This window comes from Aythya ferina (genome assembly GCF_964211825.1).
Source record: "Aythya ferina genome assembly, contig: HAP1_SCAFFOLD_42, whole genome shotgun sequence".
NCBI lineage: Eukaryota > Metazoa > Chordata > Aves > Anseriformes > Anatidae > Aythya > Aythya ferina.
In genome coordinates this window covers 110,726-136,923 of record NW_028181459.1, presented here as the reverse complement: position 1 = coordinate 136,923, position 26,198 = coordinate 110,726, and the positions used below count along the sequence as shown (strand labels likewise).

The window sequence follows — 26,198 nt, the reverse complement described above, 5'->3', positions numbered from 1 at the left end:
CTAACATGGACATTCGTTGTAACAATTTCCAATTCCAAACAAGTAATACAAAAGACAATATTAAACTTATACCAACTAATATCAATAAAACAATAATTGGGTGACTCAGTGTGTTCAAAATCCCAGTTGCAGTTGGTGACCATCCAAAAAGTGTATCCCACCAGTTGTGACTTGTGTCTCGTTTCACTCTTTGCAAAACTCTGCTTATTTCCTTTGTATCATGATGGACAGTAATTAGAGTCTTCTCTCCATTTTCCTGAATACCTTTTAAAATTCTAATCAGGTCTTGGTGTTTAACTAGTTGCTTCACTAGTGTGAGGTTCATCCCAATAGGTGTAGGTAATAACTTATGATACATTGTGTTGTTAGACTTGATCAGCTGGTGGGATACCACTGGTGCCAAATATTGAAAATCACACCCGACGATTCTAACAAAGTTACAAATACAAAAATTAGAATGATTTTTGCTATGGAGAGTTATATTCTCCTTGTCTATTTCTACAAAATCACAAGCAGTTCTTAAACACACGCACCCTTTACCAACATATACAAGCACAGTCTTTTGACTAGTATTTGGATGAATTTCAAAGTGGCAGATACCTTGCTCCGTGTCAAAACATACGTCCTGAGCATCAATTGTATTACTTTCACAAATAAATCCTTGTTGTTCCCGGGTAACACATGATTCTAGATTTACGGACTGCCATTTCCCATTCTCCATTCGTGCCCATGTTCTATGCTCTGAAGGATAAAGCACTGTCTTCTCATGGTTTAATCCTAGTGCAAGGATTGGGTGTATAACATAAACTGTAGCATTACGTATAGTAAGCACGAAGGCAGTAGCCATGTTAACAACGGGATCATAAGTAAAATTCACCAGGGTCCACCAAGACTGGAACTTCTTCTCAAAATCATTGGCATTGTCCCAAACTGCCTTTCGGATTTCAGCTGGAAAAATGCCTTCACTTCCTTCCCTAATAATCAGGGCAGCCGTTGCCTGCAACCATAACTGTGCTTGCATACAACTAAGAGCTAAGGATACATTATCTTGAATCATACTAAGTGCATCTATTATTAGTTTGTGGTCTTGGTCTTCTGCATTTTCCCATTTCGGTAACACCTTTGAAACTTGCCATTGGCTAGTTCCCAATGCCAATAAGGATGATTGTAAGGGTTGTTTTAATTTTGTCAAATCACTTGTTGCTGTGGCTAGCTTATTCATTAATATTTCTGAATCAATTCCATTTAAAATTCCTAACCCTGTTCCTAGCATTCCAGTTAAGTCTCTTCGTGTCCTGCCCCTGAAGTGCACTTGCTTCTGTGACCATATTGTCCAGTCTTCAAATGATGTTCTTAAGAAAGGAGAACAGGCTGGTTGAACTGCCGAGATGTTGATTTGTATTAGCAACTCAACACGCTTGAGTGACCATTCTGGATTAAATAACAATTGCTGTTGGCCCGTGTTCCTTACTACATATGGGCCAGTTTCATAAATTTTGGGTTCCAGTTTGATTAGAGGTGGGGTGTGGGTTGTAGAGGGTCTCACTGTTGTAGGAAGTGCCGCATATATTGTAAAATTTAACATGAGGCCCTCACCATTATTGACTTTGGACTGTTGGCCATTATTATTATTCCAAAAACAGCTGATTTCTACATTCTCTGTTAATGTAAAATTATACCAGCAATCCAATTTACCTGGGCAAATACAACCCTCTTGTTGTCCATTTTTGGAAATCGGTTTAACCAGAATCCCCGTTGCTTTCTCGTCAGTCGTTCCATTAAACATTTGACACCCTATTTTAATTTCATCTCCTATGGTTCTTTGGTGTGTCCACCCTTCCCCTAATTTTTGCCATTCTGATGGTTTATATAAATAGTTAACATTTGTTCGCCAGATGACCATGACTGATAACCTTCCATTAAGATTCTTATCCTCTGTTGTTACGGCTTCAGTCCAAGGCCACCCACCATTCTCTATTATCACAGAGGCACCTTCTTGAATCACAATTACAAATATAAGCCATAAAAACAAAACAATTCTCTGAACAAATCTTCTGCCAACCATATTACCAAATACTCTCAACCTTAATGTCCTCATTTTGATCGACTAAGCTTTAGTTTCAGTTCATCGTCACCTGGTGTTACTTTCCAAGGAGCTCCTGGAGCCTTCTTCACTCGGGAATAGTGGATCCAAGCAGCTTGTTCTCTAATCTTGATAGCAGTGTGAGTTGTCAGCAACACTTGATACGGTCCATTCCATTTTTCCTCTAGGGGTTGTCCTGAAAAAGTCTTTATATATACATAGTCCCCAGGCTTAAAGGGGTGGATTGGTTGATCCAACCCTCTAGCTCTGGTCCCTAACACAAATTTATGTACTTTATTTAATTGTTTTTGAAGTTCAGTTATATAAGTATATAAATATTCTGATCCCAGCTGTGTTAGATCCTCCCCACTAAATAGAAATTGATATGGCCTTCCATATAAAATTTCAAAGGGGCTCAAATTCTCTTTTACTCTAGGTTTAACTCTAATTCTGAGTAATGCTAAAGGGAGGGATTGAGGCCATGACAAATTAGCCTCTAGTCAGATTTTAGCTATTTGTTGTTTAATTAAATGGTTCATTTTTTCTACCTGTCCACTTGCCTGTGGTCTATAAGGAGTGTGAAGATGCCAATCTATCCCTAAAGCCTGGCTTATTCGCTGAACAATCTCTGCACCAAAATGCGAGCCTCTATCTGAGGAAATGGTTGCTGGGATCCCGAATCGGGGTATTATTTCATTCAATAATGCCTTAATTACCTCCTTAGCCTTATTAGTTCTGCAAGGGAAGACCTCGGGCCATCCCGAGAAGGTATCTGTTAAAACTAATAGGTACCGATACCCCCCTTTTCTTGGTAGTTCCGAGAAATCAATTTGCCAATGCTGCCCAGGATAGTTCCCTCTATCAATGACACCAAATGTCACCCTATTTCCTGTATTGGGATTATGACGCATACAGGTGTCACATTGTTGGGTTACCTGCCTTATTGTGGTATACAGATTTCTTGCTACCAAGACTCGATTTAATAGTTTATACAGGGCATCGGCTCCCCAATGGGTTTTATTGTGTTCCCCCAAAACCATAGGCCACACCAAATTAGAGGGCATAACAACCCTGTTGTCCTTCAAATGAGCCCACCCATCAACATTCAGCTTCCCTTTTAGATCCTCGATCAACTTTAAATCTTCTTTTGAATATTTAGGAACCTGTCCTTTCTCTAATGCCTGAATTTTACCGTCTGGTATTAAAGCAAGCACTTCCACTTGGCCTCTTTCCGCCACCCTTCTTGCCTCTTTATCAGCCAATCTGTTCCCAGTCTCAGAGTCGGTGGATCCTCTTTGATGCCCTCGGCAATGCATAATAGCCACTTTTTCTGGTTGTTTTACAGCCTCTAACAATTTTAAAATTTCTTCAGCATGTTTTATCTGTTTTCCCTGAGCAGTCAGTAATCCACATTCTTTCCAAATGGCTCCATGAGCATGTACCACGCCGAATGCATATTTAGAATCTGTCCAAATATTTACCCTTTTTCCAGCTGCCAGTTCCAATGCTCTCGTGAGAGCAACTATCTCCGCCTTTTGAGCTGATGTTCCAGGGGGTAAAGGCTTAGACTCAATTACCTGTTGAGTAGTTGTTATAGCATATCCAGCTTTACGTTGTCCTTGTGTAACAAAACTGCTCCCATCCGTGAACCAAGTTTCTTCCGCATCTTCCATGGGCTCCTCCTTAAGGTCTGGTCGGCTGGAATACACAGTCTCCATAGTTTCTAAACAATCGTGAATCACAGGTTCCGCCGGAGCATCACTAAGAAAAGAGGCTGGATTCACAATATTAGTTATCACAATTTCCACATCGTCCTGTTCTACCAATATTGCTTGATATTTCAAAAATCTCTGAGGAGATAACCAATGAGCCCCCTTTTGTTCTACAACTGCTGACACAGTGTGTGAGACAAACACTGTTATCTTCTGCCCCATTGTAAATTTCCGGGCTTCTTGTATATTCATAATTACGGCTGCCACTGCTCGCAGGCAGCCTGGCCATCCTTTACTTACTTCATCCAATTGTTTAGAGAAATAAGCCACTGCCCTTTTGTAAGGTCCCAACTTTTGTGCTAGTACCCCTAAGGCCATACCCTGTCTTTCATAGGAGTATAACCAAAAGGGTTTAGACAAATCTGGTAAACCAAGAGCTGGGGCTCGCATCAACTCCATCTTAAGCTTCTTAAAGGCTGCTCGGGCTTCTCCTGTCCATATTAGTCTTATGCAGTTATCTTTAATTAAATCATACAAAGGTCTTACAATTAATCCATAATTGTTGATCCATAATCTGCACCAACCTGTCATTCCTAGGAAAGTTCGTAATTCTTTAACAGTCTGTGGTTCTGGGGTACGACAGATTGCTTCCTTGCGTTCCGTCCCCAGTTCACGTTGTCCTCCTGAGATCTCAAATCCTAGGTACGTCACGTGGGTTTGAACCAATTGTGCCTTCTGTTGTGAAACCCGGTATCCATTCATTCCTAGGAAATTAAGGAGGCTCACCGTCCACTGTATGCAGCTTCCCCTGTCTTCGGTAGCAATCAAGAGATCATCAACATATTGCAGCAGGACCCCTGCAGAACTGGGGGCTTCCCAGGATTCAAGTTCCTTTGCAAGTTGATTACCAAAAATCGTAGGGCTATTTTTAAACCCCTGAGGAAGCACTGTCCATGTCAACTGGACTTTTCGTCCTGAGTCAGGATTTTCCCATTCAAAGGCAAAGAGGTTTCGGCTTTCTGGGGCCAAGGTTAAACAAAAGAAGGCATCCTTTAAATCCAGTACGGTAAACCAGACCAACTCGTCCCTTAACTTGGTCAATAGCGTATAAGGGTTTGCTACCACAGGGTATATGTCTTCAGTGATCCTGTTTATTGCTCTCAAGTCCTGTACTAACCTATAACTCTTCCCATCCGGTTTCTTAATTGGTAAGATGGGAGTATTATATTCTGATTCACACTCGACCAGTAACCCATATTTCAAAAACTTATCTATTGTATCTTTTATTCCTCTTCTATCTTCTATTCTAAGGGGGTACTGCTTAACCTTTACTGGCTTCTCTCCTGGTTTTAATTTTACCACTATTGGTGCAGCATTCTTTGCTTTCCCAGGGACATCAGATTCCCACACCCCTGGATAAACCTGATCCTGGATTTCCGGAAGGGTTTCATTAAAAGAATCAGTTTGGATCAATACCAAACTTAGTGCACTTATAAGTCGGTCTTCTTTTACTCTTAACTCTACCCTTCCCTTTTCAAAAACAATTTCAGCTTCTAATTGCTCTAATAAATCCCGTCCTGATTCAAAGATCGAAGCCGTAATTCCTTTAAGTGGTATATTCTTTATTGCAGCGCTGGATGCACGGGGGATCTCTCCACCTATCGTGCATACCCAAAGCAAAAAGCAGTCTTGAATTTATACAATCAATCTATCAATATTCTACAAGCACCTATACATATGCATTACCTATCCCCGCCTTCCCTCGCTTCTCATGCTAATTAGCCTTTTGGCACCTTGCGCCTGCGTAGAGCCTTCCAAGAATTGTGGGCAGGGGTCTTTGGGACGTGGGCAGGGGTCTCTGGGAGGAAGACCCCGAGTCTTCCTCACAGTGTACTTTTCACCTTTGGTCAGGAATCTGCTGAATTGGCATGTTTCTTAATTGCGAGAGCTGGTTGTTGCCAATTCTTCCGTTTGTTGTATCTTTATAATGAATTCCATTGTCCAGTTTTGAGATTTATAGTCCTTACGTTTGTTTCTCTGTCCGTCTGCCGCTTCCTTATCATGAGTTTCAGTGTCTTGTTTTGAGATATACAGTCCATGTCTGGGGATTGTCCTTGCCTCCCCAATGCCTCCCCAATACCTCCTTAATCAATCCCCCCTTTTCTTTTCCCATGCAAATTCTTTTGCATCAGATACTTTCATTATTTACAGTAACACAACAAAGCAGGCATCTAAACAACATGCACACAAATATTCCTAACACTACTAATGTGATTAGAGCAATGAACACTTGTCTCAACCATTGGAAATTGGGCAACCAGGAGGTTAACTTATTCCCTATTTCACTAAAACTCCACGAAAGATCATCTTTACTGATCTCATGTAGGACCCTTGTCTGCTTCCATATTTCTTCCAGGTCGGTAGAGATCCTTCCACTCTGATCTACATACACACAACAACTTGTATTTATTACTGTACAGACTCCCCCTTTTCTGGAAAATCTAGTAAATTCTTTTACTTAATACGGAAATTTTCTTTCCCAATCATTATGATATGTACCCCTCAATACCTTACCATGCACATTTGTCAAGGAGGCTAACATGGACATTCGTTGTAACAATTTCCAATTCCAAACAAGTAATACAAAAGACAATATTAAACTTATACCAACTAATATCAATTGTTCAATTACAAGATGTCTGATTTCCCACATAAGTAGTATCCGTATTTATACAATGCTGTTTTCCCATACCCCTAGGTGGGTTACACCTTTGTACACATACATAGTAAGATTCCAACAGCACAAAGCTACTCACTTCTAGTTCCAAAACTTCTTCATATTTTTGACCCCAAGATGTGTTTTCCCACAAATTAGTCCAAGATAAGTTTGCAGGCAAGGGAATCCCGATTAACAATACACCCTTATTCCCATGCTGTGGCAGATGGGTGCATACCCAACAGTTCGTCTTATTAGTTACTTGAGAAATTGTTTGTATTAAGGTCAGGTGTAAGTTCTCATACCAAGTTGCCCACCCCGAATCCGAGAACCGCACCCCTGCAATCATTAGGATCTGGAAAACCGTAATTTTGTTGGTCCAATTGGAGTGGTGGTCTATATCCTCGCCGGGACCTTCTTCACCCTTGAATTGTGGATCCAAGCTGCTTGCTTCTTAATCTTAATGGCGGTGTGTGTTGTCAGTAATACTTGGTATGGTCCCATCCACTTTCCTTCCATTTTTCCTGTAGGGGTTGTCCTGAAAAAGTCTTCATATATATATAATTCCCGAGCTTAAAGGGGTGGATTGGTTGATCCAACCCTCTAGCCCTGGTCCCTAAAACAAATTTATGTACCTTATTTAATTGTTTCTGAAGTTCAGTTATATAAGCATATAAATATTCTGATCCTAACTGCGTTAGGTCCTCTCCACTAAATAGAAATTGCTATGGCCTTCCATATAAGATTTTGAAGGGACTCAAATTCCGTTTTATTCTAGGTTTAACTCTAATTCTGAGTAATGCTAAAGGGAGGGATTGAGGCCATGACAAATTAGCTTCTTATCCAATTTTAGCTATTTATTGTTTAATTAAATGGTTCATTTTTTCTACCTGTCCACTTGCCTGTGGTCTATAAGGAGTATGCAGTTGCCAATCTATCTTTAGAATCTTACTTATCTGTTCTACCACTTGTGCACAAAAATGTGAAACTCTGTCAGAAGACATTGCTCCTAGAATCCCAAAGCATGGTATTATTTCATTTAACAAGACTTTAACCACTTCTCTTGCTTTGTTTGTTCGACAGGGAAAGGCTTCAGGCCTTCCTGAAAACGTGTCAGTCAGAACCAGTAATAATGATACCCCCCTTTTCTAGGGAGTTCTGAAAAATCAATTTGCCACTGTTGCCCCGAATAATTTCCTTTACCGATTATTCCAAATTTTATTCTATCCTTGGTATTGGGGTTATTGTGTAAGCAAATGCTACATTGTTGAGTTACTTGTTTTATCATATCGTCCCACTAATGTCTGACTCAGGCTCTTATGCAGTGTGCCAGCTCCCCAATGCGTTTTATTGTGTTCTGTAAGAACTATGGGCCATGTTTTCATTTTACCTTTCAAATCTTCAATTAATTTTAAGTCTTCTTTTGTATAATTTGGATATAGTTTGGATTTTACCGTCTGGTATCAAAGACAATGCCTTCACCTCAGTTATTTCAGCTGCCTGCTTAGCCTCTGCCAATCGATTTCCAATTTCAAAATTGGTGTTCCCCTTTTGGTGTCCCTGACAATGCATGATAGCTACCTTTTCTGGTTGTTTTACAGCCTCTAACAATTTTAAAATTTCTTCAGCATACTTTGTGTTTTCACTGAGCGGTCAGCAATCCATGTTCTTTCCAAATTGCTCCATGAGCATGTACCACACCGAATGTATATTTAGAATCTGTCCAAATATTTACCCTTTTTCCCGCTGCCAGTTCCAATGCTCCCGTGAGAGCAACTATCTCCGCCTTTTGAGCTGATGTTCCAGGGGGTAAAGGCTTAGACTCGATTACCTGCTGAGTAGTTGTTATAGCATATCCAGCTTTACGTTGTCTTTGCATAACAAAACTGCTTCCATCTGCGAACCAAGTTTCTTCCGCATCTTCCATGGGCTCCTCCTTAAGGTCTGGTCAGCTGGAATACACAGTCTCTATAGTTTCTAAACAATCGTGAATCACAGGTTCCGCCGGAGCATCACTAAGAAAAGAGGCTAGATTCACAATATTAGTTATCACAATTTCCACGTTGTCCTGTTCTACCAATATTGCTTGATATTTCAAAATCATCAATTCTTGTTTAAGTTGTTTAAAGACTTTTTGTGCTTCTCCAGTCCAGACTAACTTTGACTGGTTAATCTTTATCAATTCACATAGAGGCTTTACCAATAGTCCATAATTATAAATCCAAAGGCGACACCAACCTGTCATTCCTAAAAAGGTTTGTAGCTCCTTTACCATTTGAAGTTCTGGAGTCTGGCAAATGACTTCCTTATGTTCAGTTCCTAGTTCTCGTTGTCCTTCCGAAATTTCAAATCCCAGATAGGTCACACTTTGTTGAGCCAGCTGGACTTTCTGTCAAGAGACTTGATATCCATTTAAACCCAGAAAATTGAGACGACTTATAGTCCATTGAATACAACTCCCTTTAGTCTCGGTAGCTATTAAGAGATCATCTACACATTGTAACAAAGCACCTTCAGTGTCCGGAGGCATCCATGTTTTGAGTTCCCTTGCTAATTGGTTTCCAAAAATAGTGGGGCTATTCTTGAATCCTTGAGGTAGTAATGTCCACGTAAGCTGCGTCTTTCTGCCTGAATCGGGATTTTCCCATTCAAAGGCAAATAGGTTTTGGCTTTCTGTGGCTAAGCCTAGGCAGAAGAAGGCATCTTTTAAATCCAGTACGGTAAACCAGACTTGACTATTCTTTAATTTAGTCAGCAAAGTATAAGGGTTTGCCACTACTGGATATATTTCCTCAGTGATTTTATTTATGGCCCTCAAATCCTGAACTAGCCTATAGCTTTTTCATCTGCCTTTTTAATTGGCAATATGGGTGCATTGTATTCTGATTCGCATTCAATCAATAATCTATACTGTAAAAATTTATTAATTATCTCTTTAATTCCTTTCCTATCTTCTATCCTCAAAGGATATTACTTAACCTTAATGGGTTTCTCTCCTGGCTTTAATTTAATAATTATTAAGGTCACATTTTTACCTCTTTCAGGGGTTTCAGTAGCCCAAACTCCTGGACATACTTGATCTGTGATCTCTAAAGGTATTTCACTTTTAGGGTCAGTTTGTATTAGTGCCAAACTTAACACATTTGTTAGTTGTTCTTCTCCTATTCTTAATTCCATTTTCCCTTTTTCAAAGACAATTTCTGCTCCTACTTGCTCTAATAAATCTCTACCTAAGAGTGCCCATGAGGAGTTAGGCATATATAAAAATCTGTGTATGCCCCATTGTTTCCCTAACTTGTACTTCAAAGGTTCACAAAAATAAGCCTTTTCGGTTACACCTTGTCCTGGTTTCAGTTAGAACAGAGTTAATTTTCTTCCTAGTAGCTGGTAGAATGCTATGTTTTGGCTTAGGATGAGAAGAGTGCTGATAACACCCTGATATTTTAATTGTTGCAGAGCAGTGCTTATACCAAGCTAAGGACATCTCAGCTTCTTGCTCTGTCCTGCCAACAGGCAGGCTGGGGGTGCAGTAAGAGCTGGGAGGGGACAGACCCAGGACAGGTGACCCAAACTAGCCAAAGGGGTATTCCATACCATCTGATGTCAGGCTAATACCATCTGATGTCAGGCTAAACAATACATAGGGGTGGCTAGCCAGGGGGAGGGGGCCGGACTGCTCGGGGCTAGGCTGGGCATCGGTCAGCGGGTGGCGAGCAATTGCATTGTGCATCACTTGTTTGTACACATTATTAGTAGTGGTACTATTATCATCATTGTATTATTATTATTATTATTATTATTATTATTATTATTATTATTATTATTATTTTGTCTTATTAAACTGTCTTTATCTCAACTCACGGACTTCACTTTCCATTTCTCTCCCCCGTCCCAGAGAGGGAGGGGGAGGGTGAGCGAACAGCTGCGTGGTGTTTAGCTGCCGGCCGGGTTAAACCACAACACACCTTTTACCCTAACATAATAATTCTGTGAAGGCATTAATGCTTGATTTAGAACTGAATATGTTGCCCCATATCAATAAGAAATTTCACTTCCATTCCTCCCCTAGCTTCATTATAACCAGTGGAGGATCCGCTAGGGTAGATTCCCCAGGTCCCCGTTATTCCTGTTGAAATCAGGGGTCGATTACCCTAGGAAAAGGCTAGTCAATTTGTCCTCCGAAGCCAGGTCCAAACCGTTTTGTTTTATTTATTTATTTATTTATTTTCATTACATTTCAGAGTTGGTCCAAAAATTCCATAGGGGTTTCTTTTAGACCTTGTTGGAAGCATATTCTCAATTCCCAATTCATCCAGGTTTTAGTATTTACTTAACCGTTCATAGTTTTCAGGATGATTTGGGTCTTAGTGGGGGTCGGTCAGGGGAATGCAATTGTCCGCAGTTCCCTGAGCGGTCCCATCGGCAATCTGAGCTCGCACATGAACTCAGGTTGTTTTAAGAGTTAACTGCTTTTCTGTTTCTGTGACAACTCTCTCAGACCCATTGTGGTCCCTTTGCCCTAAAGGGCTAACACCCGGGATTTTAAGATCTCTGCCTCGGGCAGAGGCAGAACTATTAACATTCCTACATCCTCTTTCCCTGCTCATTCAACTTCAAACACCTTTAACACTTTCAACAACCCTTTTAACACTTCCTTTATCTTTCTCCAGCCTGTACTTCTCTAATGCCATCATCAAAGGCTCAGTCAGGGGCCAACTTAATTCCGTACCTTTTCCCACCAAGATGCTGAAACATCAGTATACAACATTTCATCCTGTTCTGCTTCTCAAAAAACAACATTAACTGTAGCAAAATATTATAGTTTAAAGTTCCATTTAGGGGCCACTTTTCTCCACATTTCAGCTTATAAAGCGGCCACCACTGATTACGATATTTTATCAATGTTTTCCTGTTCACACTTCCACCGGCAGATCCTCCAATATCCTTCCAATGACTCAAAATACAACCCAGCACACTTTTCTTAGGAATTTCACTGCTTACTCGCCCCCCCATTTTCCAGTTTACACTTTCAGAATACACGTGTTACTTACAAAAGTGTATCACAAAAATGTATCACTCACAAAATTACAGGCACGCAATATCTTTCAGTAGCGATGTCACAAAGCTACTATTACCAGCAATATTGCTAAAATCACAATAACAATAGTCAGAGTCAAATTCCACATGTGATAAGTCAGAAAACCGAACTGTGTAACACCGTAACAATATCTCTCTTATAACAATGCCACGAACCTACTATTACCACCAGAAAAATAGCCAAAATCACAGTAACAATAACCAAAGTTAAATACCATACTCCATGAGTCAGAAAACCGAAATAGACAACACAATTCCAGATGGACCTTAAAGCGAGCTCTTTCCTTAAGGTCCCCAAATATACTTATGGTGCTTACCACAAAGTATATACCAAACACTGCCTCGCAGAAGATCACCTTCTGACTTACAGACAGTTCCAGATACAGATGGACCCCAAGGTCCCCAGATATACTTGTGGTACTAACCACAAAGTATATACCAAATACTGTCCTGCAGAAGTCACTTTCCGACTTACTGGACAGTCCCAGATGACCGGTCTACCAGAAAACCAAACCAGAATAAAGAATATACTCACTTACAATGATGGGGTCCTTGTCTGCCTCCGCAGTGATCCGGTGAGTCGAGGAGTCCCTCCGGGAAATCCCGGGGGTACCCTAGGGAGTCCTGTCCCCAGCGGGTCCTGCGGTCCGGCAGAGAGGTTGTCCCATCTGGGGTGCCAGATTGATTCAAAGATCGAAGCCGAAATTCCTTTAAGTGGTATATTCTTTATTGCAGCGCTGGATGCACGGGGGATCTCTCCACCTATCGTGCATCCCTAAAGCGGAAAGCAGTCTTGAATTTATACAATCAATCTATCAATATTCTACAAGCACCTATACATATGCATTACCTATCCCCGCCTTCCCTCACTTCTCATGCTAATTAGCCTTTTGGCACCTTGCGCCTGCGTAGAGCCTTCCAAGAATTGTGGGCAGGGGTCTTTGGGACGTGGGCAGGGGTCTTTGGGAGGAAGACCCCGAGTCTTCCTCACAGTGTACTTTTCACCTTTGGTCAGGAATCTGCTGAATTGGCATGTTTCTTAATTGCGAGAGCTGGTTGTTGCCAATTCTTCCGTTTGTTGTATCTTTATAATGAATTCCAATGTCCAGTTTTGAGATTTATAGTCCTTACGTTTGTTTCTCTGTCCGTCTGCCGCTTCCTTATCATGAGTTTCAGTGTCTTGTTTCGAGATATACAGTCCATGTCTGGGGATTGTCCTTGCCTCCCCAATGCCTCCCCAATACCTCCTTCATCAGTCCTTGAGATATCCTCTTCTAAGATAGTCTACACCAAGAATGCACAGAGCATCCGGGCCAGTCACAATACAGTGCTTTTGCCACTCATTCCCAGTCAGACTCACTTTAGCCTCCAATACAGTTAACTGCTGGGATCCCCCTGTCACTCCAGAAATACAGATGGGTTTTGACCCTTTAGAGCTTGATGGCATTACCGTACACTGTGCAGTGGTGTCTCCTAAAGCCGTATGCTTCTATGGGTCTGAAGTGCCAGGCTATCGAATCTACACAGTCCAGTAAACCCAATTGTCCCGTTCCTCCCCCTGGCTGGAGGCACAGCCCCTCTAATCATGGTCATAATATTCATTACTGTGTCTGGGGGACTGCCTGCTTGAAATAGGAGCAAGAAGTTTCTCACAGAACCCTTTTTTTTTTCTGATTGTTTTTCCTTGCAACTCACGTACCCATGCCTCTAGGGTCACGGTAGATTTTCCATCCCATTTTCTCATGTCCTCTCCAGGGTCATGAGACCCCATGGTAGGTAAAACCACAGGGTGGCATGGGGTGTGTACCCACCCACTATATTGTCTTCCTTGCACAGAAGGATGCTTACCCCTGACAGCTGAAACACTGGTTTGTACAGGTGGAGAGGAAGATAAATTCTCTTCAAGTTGCTGGAACTCTTCGGAAAGTTTCTCCACAGCCCAGATGCAGGACTGTAGGGAAGAGGAAATACTTTCTTTGTACTGCCGGAGTTGTTTATCTACTTGTGCCGCCCAGCACTGTTTTGCTTGCTGTTGGCTTACTCAATAAATTCCTTTCTATGATTAATACAATGGTCTCTGAAAAATTAATTAAGGGGGCAATTTATAACAACTGCAGCTTGCCAGGACCTGCAAGGCAATCATAGAGCATCCGGGCCCAGGCTCTTCACCGTGGCCATGAGCCCTGCCTGCCCTCCTCCTGCTATGCTGCAGCAGAGGGGACCCCCAGCCAGCCCCTGCATGGGACTCTGCCACACGCCTCGCCCCAGCCCTGTCCAGCGTCCTCCTTGCTGCTCTCTGATGCACACCAGGACCTCCCAGTGCATGCCGGCCAGCACATCTGCTGAGGGCCAGGGCAGCCTCTGCAGGGGCAGGAAGCTCAGCATGGCCCTTGCAGCCCCCTGCCCTGGGCCTGCCTCTCCCCTTGCCCTCGGCACCGGCCTTGTCTCTGCTGGCAGGAGCACTCTTGGCATGCACCTCCAGGCCTCCCCTCACCTGCAAATAGCTGGCACAAATGTGTCCTCACAACCAGCACCACCCGTTGGGCTACTTCTCCTGGCCTCACCCACCCCAGTGACTTGACTCCTTATCTCTGCTGGGCCCCACCTCCTGCACCAAAATTCATCCCTTGGCTGTCAGCATCCTCTCCCCTGTCCTGTGGGATGACCGTGCTATGGTTTGACGTGTTTCCAGTGGGCTGTCTACCAGACACAGTAATGAACACCGTGAGCAGGACTAGAGGGGTCCTGCTTCCAGCCAGGGGGAGGTGGGGAGGAAAGAGACAATCAGGTTTACTGGACTTTGTATATTCAATGACCTGGCACATCACACCCACAAATGTATCAGGCTCTACTGGGCACCGGTGCACAGAGTAATGTGCACCCTAATGCCATCAAGCTATAAAGAGGTAGAACCCACCTGTATTTCTGGAGTGACGGGGGGATCCCAAGGGTTAACTGTCTTGGAGGCTGAAGTGAGTCTAACTGGGAAGGAGTGGTAAAAGCACCCCATTGGGACTGGCCTGGAGGCTTTGTGCGTCCTTGGCAGGACTACTTCAGGAGAGGGTACTTCAAAGTTCCAGAAGGGCACAGGTGGGTCTTTGGCATAGCTGTCTTGGAGACAGAGGACATTAAACAGTTGTGTCTACCTTGCCAGAAGATTCCACAGAATCCTTCTGTTGTGGGTTTGCTGAGGGTTGAAGAACAGCAGATGTCGATGGCTACCATGGTGGCGCACCCGAGGCAGCATCGCGTTAACCGAGACTCCCTGATTCCCATCCATGATCTGGTTCATCGACTGGGGAGCCAGTGTGTAGGTGTAGAACTTAGTAGCATGGTTTAGTGATGGACTTGTCAGTACTAAGTTAAAGTTGCAAGATCTGGGTTACATGTCCCTGAGTAGTGTCAGGCACAAGGCAATTCTTTTTGCCTTTTGCATCCGTAGCACAGGAAGTATGACTTTGCCCTACTCTGTTGGCTGGATAGGTCTTTTCACATTACTCAATTTAGCTTTCTGTGGCTGGAAGGGGAAAATTTCCCAAAAGAGGACAAGCTCCTGGGTGCAGCTACAGCCACTTGAAATATTTTCTTTACTTTTCATCCTGAGTTTTCCACAGAAGACCCAAGAGAGACCATGGATGTCCAGGTGCCTACTAAGATTCAAGCTGAATTTCTCAGGTTCCAATGGCCATTTCAATTTTATTATTTTATTTATTTTATTTTATTTTATTTTATTTTATTTTATTTTATTTTATTTTATTTTATTATTTTATTTTATTTTATTTTTCCCAAGGAACCCCTGACTTTTCTTAGAAAGGGTTTCATGTGCTGTGTTGTGCTGCAGTTCCAGGGGTGAAGACCAGGGCTGGCAGTGGAGGTGTCAGACCTCCAGAGTCTGCCTTTCCTCCAGATGGAGGTCTCCAAAGAATTCACCCTGGATCAATATCCATAGGAGAATGATACTCAAAACTGAACTGCAGCAAAATTCAGCCTTTAAAACAAGAAAATATTTTTCTTAGGTGCTTTTTGAAATCTTCTTCCTCAGCTATGCCATGCAAACTCTGCAGTTAGCTGTACAAGGTGTGAAGGCTTGAAGAAAACTATGGAAGAGATGTTAGGAGTTCCTTCGCTTTCATGAGTTCCATGGTGGATTTTGGTGCTGAGTCTATGAAGCTCAGGTACTGAGAGAAAAGTGATGTAACTGCTTGAACAAGTAAAGCCAGAAGGAAATGTTGAAGTGATTTGGAGTATTAATGGACCCCAGTGAGGGAGATTACTAACAAAGCCTCCCCAGGGACATGTTAGGGCAGATAACTGGAGGCCAGGTTAAAGACAGGCAAATCACTGTGCTGAGAAAAGTATTGTATTGTTTTGGTGAAGCAGAAGGGTCAAGGACTGAACGAGCCACTGGGAGGGGAGATCCTGTACCCTATGTCTGGCTCAAGGCTCTTCCTGGGGGTCTCAGGGATCCGGTGGGCAGTGTAATGCCACAAGAAGAACAGTAGTATGACACCTCTCTGCATCTGCACAGTGTTGCAAGGAAGGGAAGACACTGCACTGCAATGACTATATCCCATCTCCTCATAAGCTCTAGCCAAAGGGACAAAAATGTCAGGGCTGTTGGGACCTTCCATTTTTACCAGCACCCTCTGCCTTCTCCTCTACAGGCTTTGCTATGCTATCCAACACTTTGTCCTATTTCCTTGAAGTCTGTAGACACCCATCTCTGTTCACAACCTTGCTGATGTTTCCATCATTTCACCGATGTCTCATCAATCCTCATCAGCTCTTCCTTGAAACACAAAGCCATAGTCTGATCTCAGATACTCTTTGCTGTTGGACCTGAGCATGATGTATATGGTATGGAATGAGGGATGGATATTGTCCTAGTTTTGGCTGCAATAGAGTTAATTTTTCTTCCTAGTAGCTGGTATGGTGCTGTGTTTCATATTTACCAGAACAGTTTGGGTATGAAAGGACCTTAAAGATCACATAATTCCAACTCTCCTGACATAGGCAGAGACACCTTCCACTAGACAGTTAGTTGGAGTTCTGACACTCCAGCACAATACCTATGAGTTTACCTTACTGTGTGCATTGACCTGACAGGTCATTTCACATTTTCTGCTTTCATATCCCTATTGGAAGGGGATGATTCCCAAACAGGGGTAAGCAGATGGGTTCTGCCTCAGCCATTGGAAGTGTCCTGCTCTTGAGTCTTTCAGCCTGAGATTGCCACAGATGACCCATGATGGTAAATGGATGTTCAGCTGTCAACTAGGAATAAGGGAGAGTATATTGGGTTTTCCAGTGGTCAACTTTAGGTGAATCCCAAGAATGCGCTGAACTAGGGTGTTGTCTTTGAAGGGTTTCATGTGTTGGGCTAGGCTGGAGATATTGGGACAAAGACCACTGCTGGCAGTGGAGGTGCTCTGGTATCTCCACCTGGCTCCATCCTCCAAAAGGCTCTGGTCTCTTGCATATCCTGCTTGCTTATTGTCTGACAACAAAGCTCTGCCTTAATACCCAGAAATTTCTTTAGAACTTAAGAAACAGAGCAACTACTCATCACCTCGAATGTTTCAATCCTTTCTATAAAACATCACTGTCAATTGGAGAATGATGATCTGAACTGAAATTCAACAAAATTCACCCTTTAAAATGAGAAATATTTCTAATAGATACTCTTTGAAATCTTCCTCCTTAACTATACGATGCAAGCTCTCCAATTAACTGTACAGCTCCTGAAGACTTGAAGAAAACTGTGGGAGAGATAAGGCTCCTTAGGAGTTTCCACATTTTAATAAGTTCCATTGTGTATTTTGGTACTGAGTTTATGAAGCTCAGGTACTGGGAGGAGAATGATGCAACTGGGTAAAACGGTAAAGTCAGAAGGAAATGTTGAAGTGACTTGGAGTATTAATGGGCCCCACCGAGGGCTGTTACTATGAAAGCCTCCCCAGAGACTTGTTAGGGCAGCCAATTGGAGGCCATGGTTACAGACAGACAAAGCACTGTGCTGAGAAAACTCTTTGTTTTTTTTTTTTTTTTGGTGAAGTAAAAGGGCCAAGTCCTGACCACAGCCACTGGGAGAGAAAATCCTGCAACCCCATGTCTGGCTCAGCTCTTCCTGGGAATCTGTGGGATGTGGTGGGCAGTGTGATGCCATGGGAAGAGCAATGGTATGACACCTCCCAGCCTCTGCACAGGGTTGCAAGGAAGCAGTGAGGCCCCATTGCAATGACTGTCTCTCATCTCCTCATAAGCTCTAGCCAAGGGGACAAAAATGTTCTTGCCACCATCCACCTTTTTGTCCCCTCCAGACTTTCCTATGCTGTCCCACTGGTTACCCTGTTTCCTTGAAGTCTACAGACAATCATCTCTGTTCACCACCCTGCTCTTATCCTGGCATTTCCATAATTTCACCAATGTCTCATCAACCCTCATCCTTGAAACAAAAAGTCGTGGTCTGATTACAGACACTCTTTGGGTGACCTCTTGCAACACAGCATGACACTTTGAGGGACATTTGTTCTTCCTCGTGGCTGATGCCAGCCTTCCAAGGTGCACTTTGTGGTAGTTTTTTCTCTCCTGCTCCTTCCTACAACCAAAGAAAGCTCCATCAGAGTGGAAACCAGTCCTGAAGTACAAATGAACTTGAACAAACAGTCCTGAAGTACGAACTGAAGTAAGAACGAACGGCTGTGTGGTGCTTAGCTGCTGGCCGCGTTAAACCACAACATGCCCAGAAATGCAACACGCCCGTTCAGGCAGCAGCTCCTTTGTTATATTCCTTACACCAGCTTTGGAAGAGCTTTGCAGAGGAAGAGATGCTCCTGTACAGACAACAAGAACGTCAGCAAGAGAAATGAGATCTAAAGGCATAGTCAAATTCCTCATAGTACAAGGGAACAATGTGGAAGCCAAAAGGGAGCAGCAGTGAAAAGGCCACATCCTGCTGCTGGCCATGGCCATGGCTCCAGGGAAGCAGCAGCCCCGACCTGAAGGCAGCAGAGAGGCAGAGCCCAGTGGGCAGTGAGGGGCCACCAGGGCTGCTCTTCCATGTGGCAGCTGGGCTCCTGGCCCTGAACCCCTCCTGCATGCTGGGGCTGCTTCCCCAGCTGCAGAGGAGATGAGAAGAGACAGCAGCTGATAACAATGAATTTCTCCTGACTATTGTATTTATGTACATGTGAAGCCCAGTTTTATAAGTACATGAGACCATTGGGTCAGAGTAAGTTAGAAAAAATAACAGTCAGAATGTTAAGAATAACTTTATTTAAACGAAAACCACAACTTGGAGAAAGTATTAATAAAGACAAATAATAAACAATATTTTCCTATCCGTTTCTGAAATAGCCCTGGAACTCAAGTGCACATTACTGATTCCAAAAAAGCATGTATCCAAAGAGTTTCTTCACTGCCTCCTTGAGGTCCTGGTTCCTCATGCTATAGATGAGGGGGTTCACTGCTGGAGGTACAACCGAGTACAGAACTGACACCACCAGGTCCAGGGATGGGAAGGAGATGGAGGGGGGCTTCAGGTAGGCAAACATGCTAGTGCTGACAAACAGGGAGACGACAGCCAGGTGAGGGAGACATGTGGAAAAGGCTTTGTGCTGGCCCTGAGAAGAGGGCATCCTCAGCGCTGCCCTGAAGATCTGCACATAGGACAACATGATGAAAAGAAAATAACAAAAACCTAAAAAAACACTAAAAACAAGTACTCCAACTTCCCTGACGTAGGCATCTGAACAGGACAGCTTCAGCATCTTGGGAATTTCACAGAAGAACTGGTCCACAGCATTGCCTTGGCAGAGGGGCAGGGAAAATGTATTGGCCGTGTGCAGGACACCATGGAGAAAGCCACTGCCCCAGGCAGCTGCTGCCATCTGGGCACAAGCTCTGCTGCCCAGGAGGCTCCTGTAGCGCAGGGGCTTGCAGATGGCAACGTAGCGGTCGTAGGCCATGATGGTGAGGAGGGAAATCTCAGCTTCAAAGAAGAAAGCAACAAAAAAGAGTTGGGCAGCACATCCTGCGTAGGAGATGGCCCTGGTATCCCAGAGGGCATTGGCCATGGCTTTGGGGAGAGTGGAGGAGATGCAGCCCAGGTCGAGGAGGGCGAGGTTGAAGAGGAAGAAATACATGGGGGTGTGGAGGCGGTGGTCACAGGCTACAGCACTGAGGATGAGGCCGTTGCCCAGGAGGGCAGCCAGGTAGATGCCCAGGAAGAGCCCAAAGTGCAGCAGCTGCAGTTCCCGTGTGTCTGCGAATGCCAGCAGGAGGAACCCGCTCACTGAGCTGCTGTTGGGCATTTGCTCTTTGTGGGCATGGGGTCCTGCCCAAGGAAATGAAAGAAGGTGATTATTAACAGTAGAATTATCTGAGGAAAAGGATTTTAATTTCTTATTTAAGCCTCCCAACATGCTAGCTCACTTCCAGGAAGACATTTGGCAGATCCCTTTCCTGCATTTGGATTGATGCTGCCTGAGACTGTCCTTTGGAGCAGAGGACTCTACTGTGGGCAATGCAGGAGTCAATCCTGTCCTACACCAATAGGTAAAGAACATAGGTGGACTTGTATATTTTCTTCTAACTTACCCACCACTCCTGTGGAGAGTCTCTAAGGCAGAAATCCTGCGCATTTCTCCTTCATTGCACGTGAAATACTGTGGATCCTCTCTGTGGTTTCAGCTGATCTGTGTTGCAGGACAACTGCACTCAGAGGTTCACCTGAGAAGAACCCGAACACTGCTGAGGGCAGAAGAATCCAGGCTCAAAGTGCCCATCTCCAGACCCCTCACCCTGTCCCAGTACTCCCCTTCCCCCAAGCACACCAAGGGCTCACTCCATGCGCATCTGAAGCCCCCATCCCCAGCCAGCCTGGGAACAAGACCAGCAGCAGCACGGCCAGGTGGAGAATCCAGGAGGAATGCCAGCGTGCTGCTGCCAGGGGAGGCAAGGCCAGGGAGGGACAGACGGACACTCAGCAGACCCTCCTGTGCTGCAGCTCTGCCTGCAGAGGAGGCAGCTCCTGCTGGACACACAGGGGGCTTGAGGGCAGAGGCTGTGCTGTTGGGAGAGGAGAGCAGGGGGTGTCCCAGGGAAGGCACCTGCCCTGCAGGGGATGGCAGGGAGGTGGCTGAGCCCTCCCTCGCACAGCATTTCTGGCAGCAGCTCCCTCTCACCGCCTGCCCGTGTCCCTGCTGGGAGCTGGTTCTGTGTCCCCACATCTCCTCCCTCTCCACGCTCACAGACCCCATCCCACAAACTGTGTGCTCAGCTCTGCCCTGCAGAGGACTCTGAGTACAGGGCACCTCCCATGGGCATCACAGGTGTTGCAGCTCCTAAACAGAAGCTCCAGTAAGTACTGAGACCACACACATGATGCTGGTGCAGTCTTCTAGCTGAGGTGGCTTAAAGGACTTTATCAAGTTTGTCACTGTCATATTGATCTCTCTGTGCAGTCAGCACTCTAGGAGTCTCAGTCTCCTGTAAAATCCTGAAAATCCATTGCCATGAAACCTGCCTCTCCTCCACTCAAGGAATCTGAAAGCACAGAACCAAAAAAACCCTACCTCTTTAGCTAAACCAAGCCTTGGTCCCTCATACATGCCATTCTCTAAAGCATCTCCTAGTCCACATTACAGGTAGAATAAGACCCATCCTGACAGATGCTATCAGCCATCTGATGTGCCAGCTCTAGAAGGTCCCTTTGGCAACTGCACCTCCATTTCCATGCTGCCAGAGACTCACAGTGTCAAGAGTCTGCAGATCTGTCCTGCCACATGCTGCCCTCTGTTGTTGCACTCCTCACTGCCTCCAAGCCCTCTCTCCTTCTCTCGTCTCCCCGTGCCACCTTCAGTCAGAGCCCCTGGTGCTGCTGTGCTGTACAGAGGAGCTGTTCCTGGGCAGAGCTGTCTCTCTGCAGCACTGCCCGCTTGCCAGGAGCTCCCCTGGGGCCCAGGAGCCCAGCCCAGCTCAGCAGCACAGCACCCAACCATGGCATTGCTTGCTCTGTGCCATTGGGCTCCCTCGAGGTGTCCCCAAGGCCTCAGGGCTGACAGCTCCTGAAGGCAGCAGGGTCTCTCCTGGGGTGTGGTGTCTGAAGCAGACTGAAGTCATCACTGACTGATCCTCACTGAAGAAAGGGGAGATGGAGTTTAGAAGTGTTAGAAATGTTTTAACAATTCGTGTCAATAAAGAACAATCCTGTCTGCCTCTGGGTCCTGCACTGGCAATTTAATTCTTGAACCACAGATGCAGTGTGTCCCAGTCTCCCCCTCATTCTAGTCAATTTATCAAGTCTTCAGAAAATACTCCTCAAATTTATGAACCTGTTTGCTTTTGTTATTCCGGACTTCTATTTCTAACAGTTACAGCCTTTTTTTTTTGTCTTCTTCGAGATTAACTTAACACTGCTATAGATGTGTCTGTGAATGGCTGGGGAAGAATGTTTTAATTACTCGTGAAGCGTCAATAAGAAAGCTGTTTGTGTTTGATGTCTGGGAGTTTCAGAACAACTGATAACAACTAGTGACTGTTATGGGATACTATGCGGATCTTTGGTATCTGGTTAGGGGGGCCGAGAGATTAAGAAGAAGGAAAAAGAAGCTGAAGGACGGCTGGGAGACAAGACCTGCAGAAAATGTTCTATAAATTTGGTATGGTGCCAAGTGAGTACAAAGGGGAGAGGAAGACTACGGGCCTTCAGCATGAAAGACCCCTAGAGACCCCCAGAGGAGACTGATGCGCATGCTCCAGTAGGAGGGACCGGACCCCGGAAGCTAATTATAATAATCTGGTTTTTTTAGAAGTAGAAATGAATATGTATTAGTCTAGGAGCATAAAAATCAGCTGCTTGATGTAACTGGTGTGCATCCTGGTGGAGCGGAGACTCCCGGTGCACCCAGCGCTGTTTGCTTACCTCTATTCCTTTATATTCTTTTAATAAATCCTATTTTTTTATTTAATCCTAATTTGAATCCTGAGCCATTTATAACACTGGGTGAGAATAGCCCATGAGTTGAATTGTATCATGTTAATTATTATATAATACTGTATGTCATCACTACCATGATTACTATCTACCCTAGATGAAAATGGTGATTAATTAGAATGTATGGGAAAGAGTGTAACCTTAGCATGACATCAATGGTATGGAATAAGGGGTGGATAGATGTCCTAGTTTCAGTTAGGACAGAGTTAATTTTCTTCCTAGTAGCTGGTAGAATGCTACCTTTTGGCTTAGGATGAGAAGAGTGCTGATAACATGCTGATGTTTTAATTGTCACAGAGCAGTGCTTACACCAAGCCAAGGACGTTTCAGCTTCTCGCTCTGTCCTGCCAGCGGGCAGGCTGAGGGTGAAGCAAGAGCTGGGAGGGGACAGACCCAGAACAGCTGACCCAAAGTGGCCAAAGGGGTATTCCATACCATCTGACATCATGCTAAACAATATATAGGGGTGTCTAGTCGGGGGGAGGGGGCCGGACTGCTCGGGGTTAGGCTGGGCATCGGTCAGCGGGTGGTGAGCAATTGTATTGTGCATCACTTGTTTTGCACACATTATTACTAGTAGTACTATTATCATCATTATTGTTATTATTATTATTATTATTTTCTTGTCTTAATAAACTGACTCTATCTCAACTCACAGGCTTCACTTTCCTATTTCTCTCCCCCATCCCAGAGAGGGAGGGGGGAGGGCGAGCGAACGGCTGTGTGGTGTTTAGCTGCCAGCCGGGCTAAACCACGACAGAAAGGTGCTGGTTGAGCTGCTGACATAGTCATAAGACCTATCTCAAAGACCTTGGAAAGGACAAATCGATCAACGACACTCCTTGGGGCTCAGAAAAGGCAGATGTCAAACCCATTTTTTACTAGAAGCATGAACAGAAGTATGATTATGCCTAATCAATCATTAAAACGCCAGCTTTAACCCTAGCCCTCAACCAGGAACTAAACAAAAGTCTAACCCACAAAGTTTGCCCTTATCTGACACCTTGAGCAGGCACCTTGAGCAGAACACCAATCCCTCCCTCAAAGGTCTTTCCATTCCATTAGCCCTAGAAGGTGACCTCTTATCCCTAGATGTTAAATTGAACACCTAACCCCCAAAGGCCTCCAACATATACACAGCACATCTCCTCTTCAACCCCTAACTTCAGCTGTTTGTCCTCATGGGGCATGGCAGGGACTGTGAGGTCCTTGAGCAAAGAGTCACTCTCCATCTCTTTTATAAGCCCCCTTTCATAAGTACTGAAAGGCCACAAAGAGGTCACCCTGGAGCCTTCTGCTCTCCAGGCTGAACAGCCCCAGTTCTCTCAGCCTTTCTTCATAGGAGAGGTGCTCCAGCCCTGTGATCAACTTCGTGACCCTCCTCTGGACCCCTTCTCACAGATCCACATCCTTCTTGTGCTGGGGACCCCAGACCTGGACGCAGGACTCCAAGTGGGGCCTCAGAAGGGCAGAGCAGAGGGGGACAATCACCTGCCTCCACCTGCTGCCCACTCCTCTCTTGATGCAGCCTACGATACAGTTGGCCTTCTGGGCTACAAGTGCACATTGCCTGCTCATGTCGAGCTTTTCATCCAGCAGAAGCCCCAAGTCCTTCTCTGCAGGGCTGCTCTCAGTGAGTTCTTCTCCCAGCCTATCCATGTCTGGGATATCCCCGGTCCAGGTGCAGCACCTTGCACTTGGACTTGTTGAACCTCCTTAGGTTCACATGGGCCTAAATTTCAAAGTTCTCCAGTATCCTTTGGATGCCATCCCTTCCTCTGTTGCATCAACTACACCACTCACCTTGGCATCATCTGCACACTTGCTGAGGGTGCACTCGATCCCACTGTCTATGTCATTGATAAAGATATTAAACTGTACCGGTCCAAGGACAGACCCCTGAGGTACACCACTCATTACCAGCCTCCACTTGGACATAGAACCATTGACCACCACTCTCTGCGTGTGTCCTTCAAGCCAACTCCTTATCCACTGAATGGTCCACCCATCAAATGTGTATCTCTCCAGTTTGGAGACTAGGATATCATGTGGGACCATGTCAAAGGTCTTTCAGAAGTCCAAGTAGATGACATTGGTTGGTCTTCCGTTGTCGTCTGATGTGGTCACTCCAGTGTAGAAAACCACCAGATTGGTCAGGCACAATTTACCCTTTGGTGAAGGCATGCTGGCTGTCTTGGATCACCTCTTCGTCTTGCATGTGCCTTGACATTGATTCCAGGAGGATCTTTTCCATGACCTTGCCAGGCACAGAGATGAGGTTCACCATTCTGTAATTCCTTGCGTCCTGTCTCCTAAACTTTTTAGAAATGGGAGTGATGTTTTCCTTCTTCCAGTCACTAGAGACTTCACCCGACTGCCAGGACTGTCGTGGTTTAACCCGGCCAGCAGCTAAATACCACGCAGCCGTTCGCTCACCCTCCCCCTCCCTCTCTGGGACGGGGGAGAGAAATGGAAAGTGAAGCCCGTGAGTTGAGATAAAGACAGTTTAATAAGACAGGAAAATAATAATAACAAAAGTAATAACAATAATAATAATAATAATAATACAATGGTGATAATAGGAAAATAATAATAATATGTACAAAGAAGTGATGCACAATGCAATTGCTCACCACCCGCTGACTGATGCCCAGCCTAATCGAGCAGTCCCAGCCCCCTCCCCTCGGCTAGCCACCCCTATATATTGTTTAGCATGACGTCAGATGGTATGGAATACCCCTTTGGCCACTTTGGGTCAGCTGTTCTGGGTCTGTCCCCTCCCAGCTCTTACTGCACCCCCAGCCTGCCTGTTGGCAGGACAGAGCAAAAGGCTGAGATGTCCTTGGCTTGGTATAAGCACTGCTCTGCAACAATTAAAGCATCGGGGTGTTATCAGCACTCTTCTCATCCTAAGCCAAAACACAGCATTCCACCAGCTACTAGGAAGAAAATTAATTCTGTTCTAACTGAAACCAGGACACAGGACTTTTCAGATATAATGGAGAGAGGCTTGGCAATCAGCCACAACAGCCAAGTCCTTCAGTACCCTGGGACGCATGTCATCATTCCCCATAGACTTGTACATGTTTAGTTTTGTCAGGTGATCTTGAATGTGCTCTTTGCATACAGTCGGTGGGACTTTGCTCCCCCAGCCTCCATCTACGGGTTCAGGGATTAAAGACTTGGCAAGACAGACTGGCAGTGAAGACCGAGGCAAAGAACTTGTTTAGTACCTCAGTCTTCTCCATGTAAGTTGTTAACAGTAGAACCGCTACTACTACAAACAATAATGTATATAATAATAAATAAATCCATAAAAATAATATGTTGTTATAATTATCATTATTATCATTTTCCTTTTGTGTCCTATCAAACTGTCCTATTAAATCTCAACCCATGAGGTTGACCTTTTTTTTCCCCTCCTAATTCTCTACTCCATCCCACTATCTGTGGAGAAGGGGTGAACAGCACTTCACTTCTGAGATGCCTTCTGGGTTAAACCATGTCAGTCTTTTTGGTGCCTAGCATATGGCACACAGTTTGAGATGACAGAGCATATTAAAAGAAAATTGTTATCAGCATTACATCAATGTA

General features: G+C 44.5%; 1 protein-coding gene and 1 long non-coding RNA gene across 2 annotated transcripts; both read right to left on the bottom strand.

Moving 5' to 3' along the window:
• Positions 1-1,738: 1,738 nt before the first annotated feature.
• On the bottom strand, positions 1,739-12,405 carry LOC311428323. The gene is made up of 2 exons (XR_014687642.1): positions 12,148-12,405; positions 1,739-2,279 (listed from the first exon to the last, which is right to left on the bottom strand). It is a non-coding gene; the product is annotated as an uncharacterized lncRNA (long non-coding RNA).
• Positions 12,406-18,922: 6,517 nt separating this feature from the next.
• On the bottom strand, positions 18,923-19,920 carry LOC311428333 (olfactory receptor 14C36-like; the record flags this gene model as incomplete). The annotated part of the gene is made up of 1 exon (XM_084539854.1): positions 18,923-19,920. One exon carries the CDS (start codon positions 19,918-19,920, stop codon positions 18,985-18,987), a length of 936 nt encoding a protein of 311 aa, XP_084395980.1. The 3' UTR covers positions 18,923-18,984.
• Positions 19,921-26,198: the final 6,278 nt, after the last annotated feature.